This window comes from Podarcis melisellensis (genome assembly GCF_964234715.1).
Source record: "Podarcis melisellensis genome assembly, chromosome: 7".
Classification (NCBI taxonomy): domain Eukaryota; kingdom Metazoa; phylum Chordata; class Lepidosauria; order Squamata; family Lacertidae; genus Podarcis; species Podarcis melisellensis.
This window is the reverse complement of record NC_138539.1, coordinates 40,443,334-40,461,526: the sequence shown is the minus strand read 5'-3', so window position 1 is coordinate 40,461,526 and position 18,193 is coordinate 40,443,334. Positions and strand designations below refer to the sequence as shown.

The window sequence follows — 18,193 nt, the reverse complement described above, 5'->3', positions numbered from 1 at the left end:
AACACTTGAGAATAACTTCAGCTTGATTGTTTATCTTGCCGAATCTGTCTGCCTCAGTGAGCACCATCTTACTTCAGATCTCAATGAAATTACAATTGCTTTATTTTCTTTACTTTTTTGTATTTCAAAGTGTATTGTTGTTCATTTCTTATCTGATATGGGGAATTAGAGAGTTACGAAGGAACCAATTTTTGTAATTATATTATTCAGGCTAACCATATCATATCCCTTTGTGAAATCCCAATAGTGTGCAAACAGCTTTTCATGCTATGGGGGATGGAGTTGTCCAGAAAACCAATGGCTTTATTGATAGCAGATACAAGAACTCAGCTATATAGGCAGTATATAAATTTAATAAAATACTTTATTTAAAATGCATTTAAAATTTTAAAAGTATTTTGTGTATGTGTATTACTTTGTGTATTACTTATGAAGTAATCTGTGTATGTGTTAGAAAATAAACCACAATTTCCAACAGTTCACAACTAGCACATACTAGTAAGTCTGAGCATGCTCTACCCATGGAACATTTTGGGAGAATGCATAGATCACGGAACAAGGTCTGATTTCTGCTAATAACTGTTGTAGCACTCCTGATAAAAATAATATCAAACAACAGGCAGTTGTTTCTCAAAGGCGGCTTATGTGTTCTAGTTGTATCCAAGTTTTTTTCTGCTCTAGAGAGCACTGAATTAATGCCATAATGGGTAACAATAAGAGTAATTGTAAATGATAATCAGGAAAAATATGTGTCTGTTTTATATTGGCCTCTACTTCTTGGCATTGCATGTCATTTAGGTGAGAGCAGGCACCTGTACAAAAGATATAACGTTAATACACAGCTTGGCAGTTCTCTGCCAGTAGCTAAAGAGCATTGGTTCCCTGGTAAGGGTGTGTCATGTTGAAAATGATTTGCTTGTCGCTTTCTGATTTACATTTCACTAATATTTGTTTATGAATAACTAGATCTTGGTATGCTGACAATCTGAAATGAGTACTTAATTCATGCCCCCTCATTCACACATCCCAAGTCTTTTGCTGTAATTCTAAAATCCTTCTCTTGTGACCACATTGGGTTATATCCTGTCCCCCTATGCTGTGTGCCACCACAAATGGCCATAATATTTTCACGTGCCCAATCAATATATTGCTGGTTTGTGTGTCCTGTAATTTTATGGTAGAACAGCCAGCCATTTTTTTAAGTAGTTAGGTCTCAAACAACTTAGGGTTTTAGAAACTGGCATGTTGAATTGTGCATAGAAATGGCCCAAGAGTAAGTGTAGTTGTGTTAAAACTTACATTATGGACCCTTCACTCAGTCCCAGTTGGCAATCTAGCCGCAATATTTTGAACCAAATGTAGTTTCTAAATAGTTATCAAAGGCAGCCCTTCATATAATGCATTGCAGCACTCTGGGTGAGATGTTATTCCAAGCACGGATTTCTGAGATTAGAACATCTCTAGTCAAGAAAGGTTGCAGCTGGGTCACCAGCCTGAATTAAAGGTGCTTCGTGTCATGGGTGCTAGCTGTATCTCTACAGACAAGGCTGGAGTTAAGAGCATTTCTGGCCTTCAAGAGTTATCCTTCAGAGGAAGTACAGCACTCTCCAGCATAGGCTGACCATCACCTCCTAGGTCAGACAAACCACCACCACCACTTCTATCTTCTCTAGCGTGGCCTTCATATCACCCCAAATCCTTCAATGACCTAAGCAGTTTCATATAGATGGTATATAGGAGCACTCAGTCGCACAGCTTAGGGCAAAACAATAGGTGCCATGTACCACCTTCTGGAACAACCATCCAGAGAGGATCAGAACTGCTAGAACATGGGTAGGCAAACTAAGGCCGGAGGGGCCGGGGCCGGATCTGGCCCAATTGCCTTCTAAATCCGGCCCGTGGAAGGTCCGGGAATCAGCAGGTTTTTACATGAGTAGAATGTGTGCTTTTATTTTAAATGCATCTCTGGGTTATTTGTGGGGCATAGGAATTTGTTCATTTCTCCCCCAAAAAATCTAGTCCAGCCCTCCACACGGTCTGAGGGACAGTGGACCAGCCCCCTGCTGAAAAAGTTTGCTGACCCCTGTGCTAGAACATGGCATTTCCCATTTTGGACAGTCAATCCAGTAGTATACCATGGTATCAAAAGACTCTTTGCGGTCCAAGAGAAATAATAGGGCAACACTCAAAGTATATATATTTCCTTGTATTAGGTCATTTGCTGGGGCTACCAGAACTGTTTCAATGCTGAACAGTAAATTGAAATTGATCCAGATAATCAGTGTCATTCAGTGTCTGTAGTTGTCTGGCTACAGTGTCATTCAGTTGTCTGGCTACAAATTTGCCTATGAAGGATACCTTTGAAAATGGTCAACACCACCTTCAGGATCCATAGGAACACTGCCACCTTGCATGAACAAGATAGGCAGCAGATGGGGCAGCTCTAGTGCTACTTCTACTCAAAGTAGACCTATTTAAATTAGTGGGCATGATTAATCTAGGTGCATTAATTTCAGCAGGCTTACTCTTTATAGAACAGGGTTGGATGCAACCCCTTCTTATCACTTGTCTATTTCAGTTTGGTTCAGAATTGTTCTACTAATGTACAAGTGGCTTTACATTAAAAAATACCTCCCATAATTTCCCAGTGCATTTATGGAATGTTAGCCACTCTGATCTGCAGACACCATTACTATGCTGTGAACTGAGGTTTCAACAGAACCCAAAAAGAAAGTGTGCCCTGTTATGACAAACCTGGAGTGATGTTCCCATCATTGTTTCATTTACCGTAGTCAGGCAGTTTCTGTATGACTGAGCGTCACAATTTTCCACACACCCCAGGTAATGAATAGGAGGAACTAATTAAAAACCCTGGAAAGTAAATGCAGGAACAGAATGTAAATATAGTTCAGCAATGTCTCGACCTGTTTGATTTTGCTACTGCTGCACTACATAGTTAACTATTTGAAAACTTTGCCATGCCTTTTCCCATCATATGCCTGTAGTTTTAGCAATCTCTGCAAACAGAGTTCTATGTTTATTCAAACAAGTGAATAGTCACCATCTGTAACACAGACACTCACCAACCTAACTCAAGCAGAGAGGGAAGCAATTGGCTGCCAATTAGTTTCTGGACCCAATTCAAAGTGCCGGTTTTGACCTATAAAGCCTTAAACATCTCAGGACCACAAAACCTCAGGGACTACCTCTCCCTATATAAACTGACCTGCACCATTTGATCACCATCTGAAGCCCTTCTTCATGTGCCTCCTCCATGAGAGGTCACGAGGGTGGCAACATAAGAGTGGGCCTCTTTTGCAGTGGCTCCCTGTCTGTGGAATGCTCTCCCCAGGAAGGCTTGCTTGGCATCTGCATAACATATCTTGCCAGGCAAAAACATTCCTCTTCCAAGCATTTGGCTAATTAAACAATCTATGGCCTATTAAACTGTGCTGGGATAGTGGTGATATTGTTTTTCTTTGTTACTATATTATGTACTTTTGTGTTTTTATATTGTAAACTGCCCTGTAATCCTCAGAATAAGGGCGCTATGGAAATTTAATAAATCAAACTAAATAAACTTATGAATGCATAAGCAGCATTGTCATACATTGGATGACTTCTCACTCCCTTTTTCTCAGCATAGTAGGCATGTCGTGTCTGTTTCCTTAGGCTTGCATCCTAATATCTCTTGTCATTTTGTGCAAGACAAAGAGGATAAAGGGAAAAGCCAAATGTAAATAATAAGCTATGCTGGTTGCTAGGAGTTCACTCTTAAACTTTTATTATTTATTATAAAGGTTTATACTGTGCCTTTCCAATACAGTGGAACCTCGGGTTGCAAACGTGATCCGTGCGGGAGGGACGTTCGCAACCCGCAGTGCCGCATCTGCACACGCACAGGTCGTGATTTGGCGCTTCTGCGCATGCGCAAAGCGCGAGTTAGTGTTTTTGCGCATGCAGGAGCGCTGAAACCCAGAGGTAACCCGTTCCGGTACTTCCAGGTTTGGTGCGGTGCGCAACCCAAAAACGCATAACATGAAGTGTCTGTAACTTCAATGAAATAATGTCAACCTCATAAGTTAAAAGCCTGTGGGATGTCTACAGAAGCTAGTAGAAGCAATCAGAAAGGAAGTTATATGAACTTCAAGGGGCAAGCTGTTTCTCAATACTGGTGCACCTAGTGCAGCCAAACCAAACGTGTTTTCACCATGAATGGGACACAGCCATATTAACTATGGGTGCAAATACATTATCCTTTAGAGCGGGATGAAGCATTTACTACACTCTTGACTTACTTGGCTACACCCCGTGCAGATGACATAATCAGGGATCAAGTATACAGTGATAGATCTCATACTTCCATGGATCTTGTCCACATTCTTTACTTGGAAGTAAGGAAACCAGTGATGGCCCCTCCCCTTCAACAAAGCAGGTGTATTATAACATATTCTTCTCTACATCAAAGCGGCTGTGCTGATTATTGTTTAGCAAAGCAGGCAGAGCCGCCTTCCAGTATCAGAATGGGAGGAGTGTTTCTGTTGTGCCAATATTGGGAGCCCTGGGTGTTGTACTATGTTGCACTGCTTCTGCATAGCCAAGTATGGGAATGGACTCATTGTTGTTGTTGTTATTGTTGTTGTTGTTCAAAAGCACATGATACACATCAAACTGCTCAGTTGTACCAGATTTTACAAAAGCTTGTAATGGACAATTAATGAGGCTAAATCATATATTGGTCCAGATTAATACACAAATCTGCCCTTTTAAAAAATCGGCTATTAAACCAATACATCAAACACTTACAACACATAACCTAATATTTTTTGTAAACCCATAATGTATGGCTGGTGGTAACTAATATTTCTGACAATAGTCAATAAACTTAATCCAATTAGCCACAAAATTATTGTGTATTAGTTTTAATTTAGTCTATAGCAATGTATTAGTATGGCCATTTCAGCAAAAATAATCATCATCATCTTCAAACTGTATGTAATTTGTTAGTAAAAAATATTTTAAAAGACTGCAGGAAAGTAATCTACATATACTTCTGAAGCAGATCCTAATTCATGATTATAGGTTTGTTTACTAGTCTACAGCTCTAACTTGTTAAAGTAAATGAGATAACCATGATTCTGTTTTTCAGGCAAAGACTTCTTCTTCCAAATGATAGCATTCCAGTTATCATGAATACTTACTTCAGTCAGAAAGTTATTAAAGAACCACCAGAGATGGAAAGGCAACATCTTCAAGAACCATTGCTTATTAAAAGAAAGATATCTTTAGCTTGGGTATTCAATTTTTCCACCATAAAAGACAATTGGCCTCAAACATCTGCAGTTAACCAGGTAATGTTTAATTTTACAGCTTAACACTTTGTAGCGAGTTGATGAACAGATATTTGCAAACACTGCATGCAAGAACGCTCTTGTTCGCTCTATATCCTTCATTTAAGCAAGATTTAGAGTTTGCTAGTGAATAATATTAATATTTTACAATCAAGATTTTTCCTTACACACTGAACTGATGTGATACTTTGCTTTATGTGATACTGTCTTGAGTAGTATTGCTGTCATATATTTAGCAGATTACTTTTCATCTGATTCGCTGCTCAGCTACTTAAAATTACCAGCCTTTCTAAAGGGATAGCTACATGTTGTCAAACAGCAAGCCAGTGGTGTTCCCACTCTCCCTGTCCATAAGCTCTAAGGATGTGTTCTGATGTCATTGTGCAGCATTTTCCATCTTACCTTTAGTGGCAGGGAAGGTGGGGAAACACACAGTGTACAACACTGTACAATACATGGAGAAGTCCACAGCATTCCTATGTGAAACTTGAACTGGCTGGTCATGGCTCTAATCTGTCCTTTTGAACTCTTAGTTAATGTTTCCTGGCCTGAACCTCCTCTTAAGAAGGTTCTATTAGTGAGCTTCACTTACGCTTAGAGAATCTCTGAGCTTCTTCACACATACAGCAGGCATTATAAAGTGGATCTTCTGCCCAAAGGTTCTGCCTTTGGATGTGGAGGATCAAATTGAAGACATACTCAAATGAGATTACTTCTAGAATATAAGCATTGGCCTCTGCTCTCCCAAGAGCAAAAGATATTTTTATTTACCCGTATCTCCTGTTCTTTTCAGAGTAAAGACGGGGCAGTCTGTTCACTCGTGGTTAAGGTTTAGGTTGATCTCCACCTATAGGCAAATGTTGAAAAGGAATGGGGGGGGGGACAAATAGGCATTCACTGTCTCCATATTATCAGTTATTTGTGTTTGTTATAGATCTCAAAGTGCAATCTATTCATGTTTACTGAAAAGTAAGACCCACTGTGGTCAGCAGTCGGCTTCCTAGTGTTTGTATAGGGTTGTAGCCTTAATTTTTTGTGACTGCGGTTCTGTTTTTTCTGTTACCATGTTTGTTCCCAAGGGAATGCAGCCCTAGACAGAAAAAGAAAAGTTGCCCTGCCTCTGTTATAGGAGTACAAAGGCTGGAACATCCAGCTTATCTCCTCTTGGTTGGTAGATTCAGTCTTCAACCTCATCAGAGGGAGATTATCTGTGCTTTCCTAGGCAAGAACTGGCCAAGCAGAAAATGCTCACCTTCACATGGCTTTCTTAAGAGACAAAAGCTCAAATTGCTTTGAGAAAGCTACTTCCATTTCTTTCACCAGTTTGTCATCTAGACGAACTACTGGTAATTCAGAATAAAGATTGTCCTGCTTCGGTTTCACCATGTCTACCTCACACCTTTTTTCCCTGTATGTTTTCCTGCAATCTGTACAATGATTTGGTTTGTGCCTTTTTTGCCAGATCCCCTGTCTCAATATGAAGACTTTGAAGACTGTGCATCCCGATAGCAACAATGAGCCCAAATTATCTCCCTTTGCAGTTATTCCCTTAAGCGACTCTCTTCTTGATATTGTGGAGACACAAGGAAGAGCTGGAGGGAGAGGAATCCAGGTCCAAGTGGTTGTTCAAAGGGTGTATTATTTGCCTGCTAAAGACGGTTTAAGGTGTCACCTTCAGAAAAACAACACTTCCGAGAACACTGCACCATTGTTAAATTCAGACCTGCCAAATGTTAGGTGAGTATTAGAAATTGGCCTAGTGTGAATCTCAGCATTGATGGGAACAGTCAAATTACAAGACAAGCTAGACTGAACATGTTGATCAGGCGGTCCTGAGTTTTTTTATGAAGCCTAGAACAATCCTAACTTTTAGCTAAAAACAAGGTGCTCCTTTCCTTTTTTTTAAGTAAAAGAGCAGGACTAGATAACTTATTCATCATTTGCAGCCCATATCCAAAATCTGTCATGAGTTTGAATTGTCTAACTAATTTTCTTGTAGTGAGCCATGTAATTACCCAGTCATTTGTATCATTATAATAATGCTGGTGATGCCAAACTACAGCTTGGAACATAGGGGGGTGTTTCAGGCCATTGGTCCATTTAGCTTAATAATGACTATTCACTGGCTAGCAGCAGCTAATTTCACCCAATCCTGCCTGGAGACTCCAAGTACTGTACTTAAGAAACCAGGACATTTTACTCATCAAGTAGCTGTATTAAATTTGCAGTCTCATTATGTTTCCTATGTTATTCTCAAATTGTTGTTCTCATCTGAAATTAGTTTTTACCCTATTAATGCTCTCAGTTTCTTCTTAATCTTCATAGTTTTTTGTAGAGCAAATTTTTTTGGGCATAGGAAACTGATATTGAGAGAACTTGGCTATCTAAGGTCTCCCTATAACAGAACTCTTCTTTTTTAAAATTGTTTTTATTAAAGATTTTTGTTTTCAGATCATAAAGTCCTTTCTACAGATCAGTTATTTTTGATGTGAGACATTAATGTTGTAGTCAGTATAAAGTTGGGGGAGGAGAGAGGTGATGCTTAATCTGAGGGTGCATAGTAGGTGCATTATCTTTTCTCACTCTCAGTCTCACCTCCTCCTCTGTCAGATACCAGTGAGCTTAATTTCTGTTTACCCGAAAGGAATTGGACACAACTTGTGAAAAGTACCTTGAAAGAAGAAATCCACCAGCTTGCAGTGGCACATAGAGCTTGTTGATGGAAATATTGGGAAAGAAATGTAGATTGTTGACAGCTGAAGGGTGGAAAATCTAATTCACTGTTTCAGTTTTTGTACTGTTGGCACCATACATACTTTGGTTTTCTAATATTTTCTTGCTCTGAGTGAGGTGTCTGTTTTCATAGTCCCTGGCAAAGTCAAATACCAGTTTATCTCAGTTTGTTTCAGTTGGGATGAAAGGGTTAATTTGTAGTTAGTCTGCCATATTTGCAAGAAAATCAGAGTGCTTCCAGATTATTGTTGTAGTTGGCAGATCTGCCTGTCTCAAGCAGGGGCATAGCAAGGGGGGTGCAGTAGGTGTGGGCCGCCCCGGGTGTCCCCACGGGGGGGGGGTTGACATAATGCCAGGAAGCACTCACTGTGGGGCCTGCAGCATTTCTGAGCCACGCGTCTCTCTTGGGAGTGTTGCGGTGGCTTGAGCGCCTGCAGACTCCACGCTGCCCCAAACAGCCCACCCTTTGCCTTCCCCCTCAACTGTAGGGCAGCTGAGTGGGAGGAGGCAGGCAGACTCCTTGGAGGCCCCGTGGTGCCCCCGTGGGCGGCTGGCCTTGCCCCTGGGCACAGGGCACGCGCAACCACCCCAGGAGACTGATCAGCTTGCTCCGCCGGTGGTCTCAAGGGACAGTGGAGTGCACCCCCTGGGATTGAAGCCATACCTTTGTGTTAGCAGGAACGTAGTAACCTTCCTGGGGCACAAGCCTGGGCAGTGTTGATGGAGGTCCTGCAGATGGCAAGATACGACTATTCAAATTACCTTCATTGTCTAGGGCACAGGTGGCTAATCTTTTTCTTGGCCTTAAGGTTATGTTACTCTCTGGGAATCCCTCCAACGGTCACATGCCAACAGCCCTGTTACCCAGCGCTCTTACACATGTTTGGCACTGATTCTTTTTTACATTTCAATACCAAGTTAAGATACGGGTTTCTCAAGTTTTTATGAGTTGTGAATTGTCAGCTCAGATTGATATCAACTTTCACTCTTCAGTTTCATGTGGCTGAATGTATTTACTGTTTTAACTGCTTTATTTTTTTTTATATTGTTGCACTTTGCAATTAATTTTATTGCACCCTATCCTGGCATCATTGTAGTGAAGGTTGGATTATGCATATTTCTGTTTTCGATTTCCCATCTAATCTGAAATGGCAGTTCATCAGGTGTTCTGTTGTTTCAATTCACAGGGGCGCCAGCATAGAAATAAAATTAAAAAAAAAACAGTTGTAAAGATTACTCGTGAACCTAGGTACTATAAAAGGGGGAAATCTCCCTAAGATGTTTCAGGACAGGTTAATACAGTAGACTCAGATTTGTACTTATTTCACAAATACAGTCTCTATTGGCAAACAAAAAATTAATTTTGGTGATTAAGAAGGAAAGCCCCCAGTAAAGTCTGCCACTTGAATGGCACTTTTGACAAAAGCCACCAGCAATACAGAGTTGCAGAGTATGCTTGCTTGAAAAGGGTGTCTGTGTCATGTGCTGAAATGCAGCCTCAGTGGCATGGCTTGGGGTGGGTTCTTATAACCATACATACAGACACAAAGCAACAAGGATATACTTTTCTCCAGTGGAGTGAGAAATTAGAAAATTGATCTTCGCAGCTACTAGAAACAATGACTAACATTCACATCCAGCCAAGAGTTGTGCACCCTTGCTTTAGAAATAGCCTTGGGAAATCCAAGCCTTCTTCCCTAGTGTACAGAGGAATAGCTCAGTAGGTAGAACATGAGACTTTTAACTTAGGGTTGTGGGTTTCAGCCCCATGTTGGGCAAAAGATTTCTGCCTCGCAGGGGGTTGGACTGGATGACCCTTGTGATCCCTTCCAACTATATGATTTCTTAATGTGTTGTGTGTGTTCTGGCTTAACTTGGTGGGTGTAAGAAGCACCCATGTTGTTTTGCAGGGATTAAGAAAAAGCTGCATCCTGCTTTAAACACAACATTGTGCTCACCTGTGCCTGTCAGTAATTAATAAAATAGTGTGAAGTGCTTAGTTGTTTAGATTAGATCTAAAAGATGTAGGTAATGAGCAAAATATAATTTTTTAATTTGAATTATGCAATATGTGGCCTTTCAGTGGGAGTGATTATGCTCCAGCAACTTTTAATGAGTTTCTGTAAAGCATTTTTGTTTGTACAGTGGTACATAGACTACATCAGACTTAGCTGATTCAGATGTGAATTATTCATAAGCTTCTTTACAGTTTTTGCTTTTCCGTGCTGATCTTATATGTATCTACTTATAACCTATCTTAACACAAACACCATTGAATTTATTGCAAGTTCTTTATCTGAGTAAAGATAATGGGTCCAATGCTATTGCTAACGTTTCAAGGTAGACAAATTTGAATTGAGGTCACCATTGTGTTTACCTAAAGGAAAACCCAAGCCTGTGTTACACAAGACATTTTAAATTAGTGTTTATTGCGGCTCAAGAGGGAAAGGACATTTGTAGAAAATCCATGTTCACAGATGTTAGCATCTGTCGAATCGTTTTCTTTTGTGGGCAACTTCCATTCTGTTTACGACATACCATTCATTTTTTTCCAAGTAAATGTTTCTAAACAAAGCATTCATGAGCATGATTTTTAAGAACTTTAATACTTATGGGACTTTTTTTCAAGAACAAGATAAACAGGAAGGAGACAACCTAAATGTGCCTCACTGAACTCCATATGATAGAAATGTTTCAGTATCTCGTAAATAAGAGAGTCCAATTTGTATTATTTTCATAAAGATGTCTCATTGCTATTTAAGGGCTCTTACATTATTTCCCTTAGTTTTTTCCTTAGTTGAGCAAGATGAATCCCATGGCAGATTAAAGTGTGATAATCAAATTGTACTGTAAAGTTTCATCCTAAGGAACTGTAGCGGAGGAATCTGTAATTCACATATTGAAAGCATGGGTGCCATCCCCAAATGATTACGTTTTATTATTTCCCTTAAAATCTTTCTCTTCCTTTTGAGAAGCCTAGAGAGGTTTATATGAAGCTCCTATTCCTTGGGAAATAATGAATGAATGAATGAATGAATGAATGAACGAACGAACAAATCTTCACCTGCTTAATGATACTGTGTAATGTCCATCTCCTTTCCCCTGATTGCTGCATTGGATCCTCACCCCTGCTTGGTATTGATGCATCCACACCATACTTTAAAAGCACATTTACACAGCTTCAGTAGTCATGGCTTTTTCCAAGAATCCAAGGAACCATACATACCCATCACAGAACACCCTTAATAAACCACAGTTCTTAGGATTATTAGGAGAAGTAAATGTTTTAAATTTGTTTTAAGTGTATGGTGTGGATGTTACCTATGTACCTTCCTTTGGGCCCTGTTATCATAGTTTAGTGCTCTGAAATTCAATCTCTACCTATTTTGAATAACACACTTGCTTCTCATCAGCGTGGTCTGACAGGAAGCTCCCCTGTATTCTGGAACCTAACCTGAGCGCTGATGCTATCTTGTATTCCCTTCCCCACATCTGCAGTATGGGAATAATAATGCTAACCTACCTGGTAGGGTTGTAGATTACTGAGAACTTACATGGGTGATACTCTAAGATGCTGTATACCGTAAGTGCTGCTTATTCGTTTGAGTACTCTATTCTTTCTCTTATTTTATTTTTTTGCAATATATTCAGGATCCAATTTGCCGTGGAACAAATTAGAAGATGTACTGTTTCTGTGTGAGTTATCTAGTGGTTTAAAGTGTAAGGAGCCTGTCATAGGCAACTTGTAAAGGTAACTTTCCTGCCCTAGAGCAGTGATCCAGTATGTGCGATACTAGTTATCAGTCAGTAGTTTCACCTGAGAATAGTAATTTTCCAGCACCTGGTATATGTCAAGTATTCTGAGATGGTGTACATCAAAAGTGTGGAATTTTCCTTTTCTTTCTGACATTTCTTCATTTTGAATATTTGTGCCTTTTAAATGTTGTGCTGAAAAGCAGAAGTCCAAGTACGTATACAACATAACCCTACCTCCCACTTCAGTTCTGGCCTGGCTAATAGTTGTGCTATAATCATGTTAGAGCAGCTAATCAGAAGTCTTATGAAATCTAGGCAAGTGAAGCTATGTATAGTACTATAAAGAGAATAGCTCTTGGCACCCCAGTACAATGTTGCTGGGTGTGCTGTATATAGAGTTAATATTAATAGATATAGGATTAGATGGCCCAACTTTGTGAAATATTTACTCATGAATTCAGGTTTAATTTTTTTAAAGAAACCATCATATGGGGTGTACTATTTCTTTTAACAGACAATAAGAGGGATACAGCAGAATTCAGGTATTGAGAAGAGCAATGTTAATTATTTCCATTTAAAGACATTTCTTATGGGCTGTCTCATTGGAGATCTACTAATATCAGCACCTAAACCCCCTCCCCCCAAATTCACTGTTCATCTCAGAAAGCCCATCATGTCTCAGATGTAGAGTGCATCACAAGATTTTTGACAGAAATGTTCCTCATTCATTGGACCCAGCTCACTTTTTGTAGTCTAGACAAATTTAGGTTGCCTTCCAAATGGAATATAGTTTTGGCTTCTCATTAACTTTCTTTTCATGCCTTATGGCAGGGGTCGGCAACCTAAGGCCCATGGGTCACAAGCAGCCCACAGGGGTCTTTTAACCGGCCCACAAGCCGCCCCTGAACTGAGCCGCCTGCTTGACGAGTCCCCGCCTGCTGCGCTAAACCAGCACAATGCGGTGTGGGGACTCGCTTCTGCAGCACCGGAAATCACGTCTGCGCATGTGCAGGTACCGGAAATCGTGTCTGTGTAGATGCAGACACTGGAAATCGCGTCTACGCAGATGCAGATGCCGAAATTGTGGGCGTGCGTGTGATTGGCCCATGGAGGGATCTCCACTGGAATGAACCGGCCCAGGCAAGGTAAACCTTGCTGACCCCTGCCTTATGGCAACATTTTTGTGAGATATTATTTTTGTCCATTGTTGAAATCCACCCCAAGCAGGCTACTGCATGCTTCAGGGCTCAATGCAGGATGAGTTGCACTTTTAATTATACATGGTGAGATTGTGCTGTAGATGTTGTATTTTAGTATAGGCTGAAATATTATAGCCATTATTTTTCTTTATGTCACTATGGCAACACATATATTTATTCTATATCATATCTTCTGAGGTTATAATCACACACTGCAAAAAGGTGATCGAGAACACACCTAGATAGAAGTATTGGGTGGACAAGCACTAAAAAATAAATAAGTTTGGTAACATCATCCAGGCAAAAAATGCTAATGTGCTGCTGCTCAGAGAAACCAAGCAGGGATATGCTAGCACTCCTACTTGTCACAACACCCCTACTTAAAATATCATATGGGGTCATATAGTATTATGATACTCTCCAGCCAGTTTTGGTATTCATTTTTAGTAGAGTGTGGTAGAATTCATCCTTTTATACTATTGCAGGATACACATAGTATTAGCTATGGTCAAGGTTGGTGCCAGTGTAAGCCTTAATCATAGTTAAGATTGAAGACAGGGATTTGTGTTGGAGAACAGAAAAGCTCAGGGAATGCAGCATGCTGCCTCTCAGCCAGTTCCTGATCCCTTAACAATAGTTCAGGACAGGCTGCATTACATCTGTAAATTATATTTTGATGATTCAGAATATTCAGCATAATAGCTGTGCAGCTCTATTATACATAGTGCTGTCATATTAAAACTAGCTTTGTCTATATTGTAAGTGTTACTCATTTTGTAACAAGTCATTCCTCAACCCATTAAGTAAAAGTGGTTTTAAGCTAATTTGGTTTCACTAATTTCACTTTACTGTGGTATTTAATAATCTGCAAGTAGTGCAGAGTCTACGAAATAATCAGGAGTATCTCTTTATGTATAGGAAACACTTAAAGCTTCTCAAGCATTTGTGTCCACATTTTATTCCATTTTAAAAAGTGACAATGCAACCCCACATTTCTAGGAATACTCATGTTACATTTGACACACTAAATGTTTTGTAATATAGGAGAACAAAGAAATGATGTTCTGCTTTCCCAAAGTCAAGACATTCTACTTTATATTTTCTACATTCACTTAAGTGTACTGTATTAATGCATGTTCATTCACTCCTGTATTGGGATTTGTACTTTTCATTATTAGAACCTCCTCCCATCCACTTCCTGTTCTTATTTGCTCTAAAAAAGCACATATTTCAAGGCTATCAGTAATACCCATTGTATGAGCCAAGCAATCATGTGATTTGTTTCTCCCCCCATTTCCCCCATGATCAGTGTCTCTGCACATGCTGTTCAGTAAACAAACTTCAGGGAACCAGACCAAGCTAGTTCAGAGCAGGGAGTTCATTCACACAGAGCCCTTGGAAAGTGATGCCTGTGCACAGCCTTGACGTAGGAACTAAGAAGAAGTAGAGAGGGGGTGGCAAAAGTTAGTATTTGTGTTTTCATTAATGCTTTTTATAGCTTGTAGCCAGCTGTAGCTGGTTAACATTTGCCTCTGACATCTATTAGCGTGCAGACTTCTTACGTAGGATTAACGGCTTCTGATGGAAATGGAGTTGTTAGTCATCGTATCATTCGTTTACAAGAAGGCTCTCCAACTTGTCATAGATTATATATTAGAACAGTACACATCTGTTTTAAACGCAAGTGCTTAGATTGCTCCTGCACCCAAGGAGGCACTTTGTACAGAACAGATAGCAAGACTTGTGGTTTTATTTTTAATCAGATTTAAGTTTTAAGGAAATATGGCTACGGGAGACTTTTAAAAAAAAAATCTTTTAGGTAGTTGTAAATCATACCGCACAAGCAAATCTATTGGCCTAAGATCTTTGAACCTAGTATGTATTGTACATTTATGCAGGTAAAAAGCACAGGTCTAAAGCAAAGCAATGTTGGAGAGATTAACTAGCAACTGAGATTTCATATCTGTTTGGGATCTTAACAACTGATTTTCAGAGACACTTCAGTTTAATGAACCCTTATTTAATTCTGACTCCTGTTCTTAGTTGGTGGAAGAGTAGATTACTTGGCTTAGAGTCTGCTATTCTATGCAGAGTGAGTGAAAAGCATATATTGTGGCCATTCTTCTGGACCTGCTGTTTGCGCCTGAGAACTGGCATCTGGAGAAATTTAGCTAAGGCATTTAAATACTGCTCTTCCGAAATATTTGAAGTGACATTTGAGCATTTGCTGTTGGACTGGAGAGCAGAAGGGATGCACACTCTGGCATTTGTCAGAGGAATCTAGGGCCACCAGGAGGCTACAGCCCATGCCTTCCAGAAAGAACATTGACCTGGGAGAGACCACGCTGTCCCCATCCATCGATCAGGGAAAAAGCAGGTGCTGGAACTTGCTTCTCTCCTCCCTGCCTGAAAGAACATTGAGCTCCCAGCTGTGTGTTGTCCTGGGATTTTAGCAAGAAAGGAAAATAACAGTCTGGCCCCATCCTTTGACCAAAGGAAGAAGAGCCACCAATTGCTATAAAACCAAGGAACACTTGCAAGGGGAAAATAAGCCTGGCCTGAAATTGATATATACAGGCATCCTCCCACATACACACATTCTACTCGTGGATGACTATAGTACCTTGTGCGTAGCACTGGGAAATAAGTAAATAAATAAACAAACTCATACCAGGAAATGGCAGGAAAGAACAGGAGAGTTTTCATGGCCCAAGTGGAGACCCTTCCTGGAGCCCAAAGAGGATGTCAGTGAGGGCAGAGGAAATCCCAGAGAGACTGGAGGTCGCAGCAGGGCTTCGTTTAGGCTGCTCAGCCTCCCTGCCTAACAGCTGATCTGCTGGGTAGCACAGCTTTCTCATAGTCTCCCCAGCCAGCCAAAGAGCTTCAACTCTAGTTGAAGAGACAATTGTGGGGAGAGAGAGTGGGAGAGCAGGGGAAAATAGGCATTTAGAGGGTGCTCCTTGCTTTATGGGATTTCACTTATGGCAGAACGTAGCCCCCAGGTAAGGGGGGGCGCTTTTACAGGGTGAGTCCTTTAAAAGAGGCCCCATGGATACAGAGTACAGGTGTTCCACAGGGCCTCTTTTAAAAGACTCACCCTGTATGTAGTAGCAGTTTTTGTAAAACTTGTAAAAGACCAGTTCAGTCAGATTCACAGTGCCCTTCACAAGTCTTACCTCAGTGCAAGCTTGCAGAAGTAGTGCCTGGTTTTTTAAAGGTCTTGGAAGTCTACTAGCTTTTAAATATTTTTATATTGTTTGTTATATTAGACGGAGGGCCATAGAGCAATGTTAGAGGACATGCTTTGCATGCAGAAGATTCCAGGTTCAATAGCCAGCACCCTGAAGAGGCGCCTGTTAGACAATCCTGACTATGGCCAGACTTCCTATAAGGCAGCTTCCTATTTTAATGTGCCTAATGCAGCTACTCAGCTTTCTGATGTTTAACCGAGATACAATGGATACTAATACGTTTTTCTCAACACTTCTTTGGGAACACCAAAACCAGATAGCAGCAAAGGTTTTGGCACAGATTTTTCACTGAATTCTGACATCTTCAAAGTGTTATAAAGCTATGAACTAATTAATCTTCCCAAGAGTGCTTTGAAATAAACTGAAAATAACAGAACATAAATAGTATCATAAAATTTCCCTTGAGGCTTTTTAATGCACTTCATTGTGTTTCCCACTCAGTTTTTCTCTCAAGTTCTAAATGTTACAGCATGATCCTATCTCCTGACTTACACTCAACTATATAGCAGGTGCAGTTCTACCCTACCCAGCATGGCAATTTAGCAATGGGGAAAGCTTGTATCTGTTGCTACTTTTATCACACAGCTTTGTCATGTGCAGGGACACTGCAGGAACAGGGAAATGACTACCCCAGTCCTCTCTGACGCTTTCAGAAAGTACTCAGTTTCATAATGGGAAGCATACAATGAGAAGAAGTGGGCTCCTTACCATGTCACTCTGTTTGAGATTGGAGTATGCGTCTTGCCCATGGCTATGCCACAGCGATAGTAGTACAATAAGGAAGAGGTCCTGCTCCTCCCTGTTACTATTTGCACTGTTTCTTGTTTTAAGTGTAGCTCTCCCACCCTTTTTTTGTCAGTCCCCATTACTAGGGATGGGACCTAAGACCTTCTGTATTCTAAGCTTGTGGTTTTCCACATGGCTGCAGGTTCACATAGGGGCCCTGAGCTATATGGATATAAGCCACCCTAGAATATTGTGTGAATTACTGTGGTTCATCATACAATAGGTGGTAGATTGACTGGTTAGTATTTACTGGTCAGTTGACTTCTGTCTCTTTCATTTGTCTCTAACTCAGGGGTCAGCAAACTTTTTCAGCGGGGGGGCCGGTCCACTGTCCCTCAGACCTTGTGGGGGGCCGGACTATATTTTTTTTGGGGGGGGGAGAGATGAACGAATTCCTATGCCCCACAAATAACCCAGAGATGCATTTTAAATAAAAGCACACATTCTACTCATGTAAAAACACCAGGTAGACCCCACAAATAACCCAGAGATGCATTTTAAATAAAAGGACACATTCCACTCATGTAAAAACATGCTGATTCCTGGACCGTCTGCGGGACAGATCTGGCCCCCAAGCCTTAGTTTGCCTACCCATGCTGTAACTAAATCTGCCTTCCTGTGTTGTGCATATGAAGGAAACAAGCCTTGACTGACCCCATATTGCACAGCTGCCCTGTAGAGAAGCCTACACACAGTTTTCAATGGAATCAGGGTTCTGGTTTGCATTGGCTTCCCTACTCAGATATCCACACAGTGTGTGGATCTTGGAGGCAGGAAGCTACAAAACATTGTGGGCAGGACCAGTGACATGTCCCACTGCCCTTTCGATTATAGAACCATCTCCATATATATAATGGATGAAGAGGGCTTATGAGTTAATTCCTAAAAACTGGGGGGGTACATAGGATTGCCTTTTTATTGAGGAACTGTGTATAGAATAAAAAAATGCAATGTTCTAAAATTTAGTCTCTTTCAACCCATAAACATCATTTGGTGGCAGCTGATTAGTTTAAAAAGTGAGGCTGTGAAAGGACATTTGACAGGAGGCATTTGGCTGGCTAATTTACATGGCAAAAAAATTGTATTTCTGAGCTCTATAGTACAGTTTGCAACCTTA

The 18,193-nt window shown here is 40.5% G+C and overlaps 1 protein-coding gene across 6 annotated transcripts in view; it reads left to right on the top strand.

Annotated features, from left to right (window-relative positions):
* The window catches only part of SPIDR (scaffold protein involved in DNA repair), a 171,831-nt gene that overhangs the window by 104,411 nt on the left and 49,227 nt on the right, over positions 1-18,193 (top strand). For all 6 annotated transcript variants that reach the window (XR_014170287.1, XM_081918492.1, XM_081918490.1 and 3 more), the window contains 2 exons: positions 5,150-5,351; positions 6,814-7,088. Coding sequence is in view for 5 of the 6 variants with exons in the window: in XM_081918492.1 (XP_081774618.1) it covers positions 5,150-5,351; positions 6,814-7,088 (477 nt within the window). In the remaining variant the exon portion in view is untranslated. The remainder of the gene's footprint in view (positions 1-5,149; positions 5,352-6,813; positions 7,089-18,193) is intronic.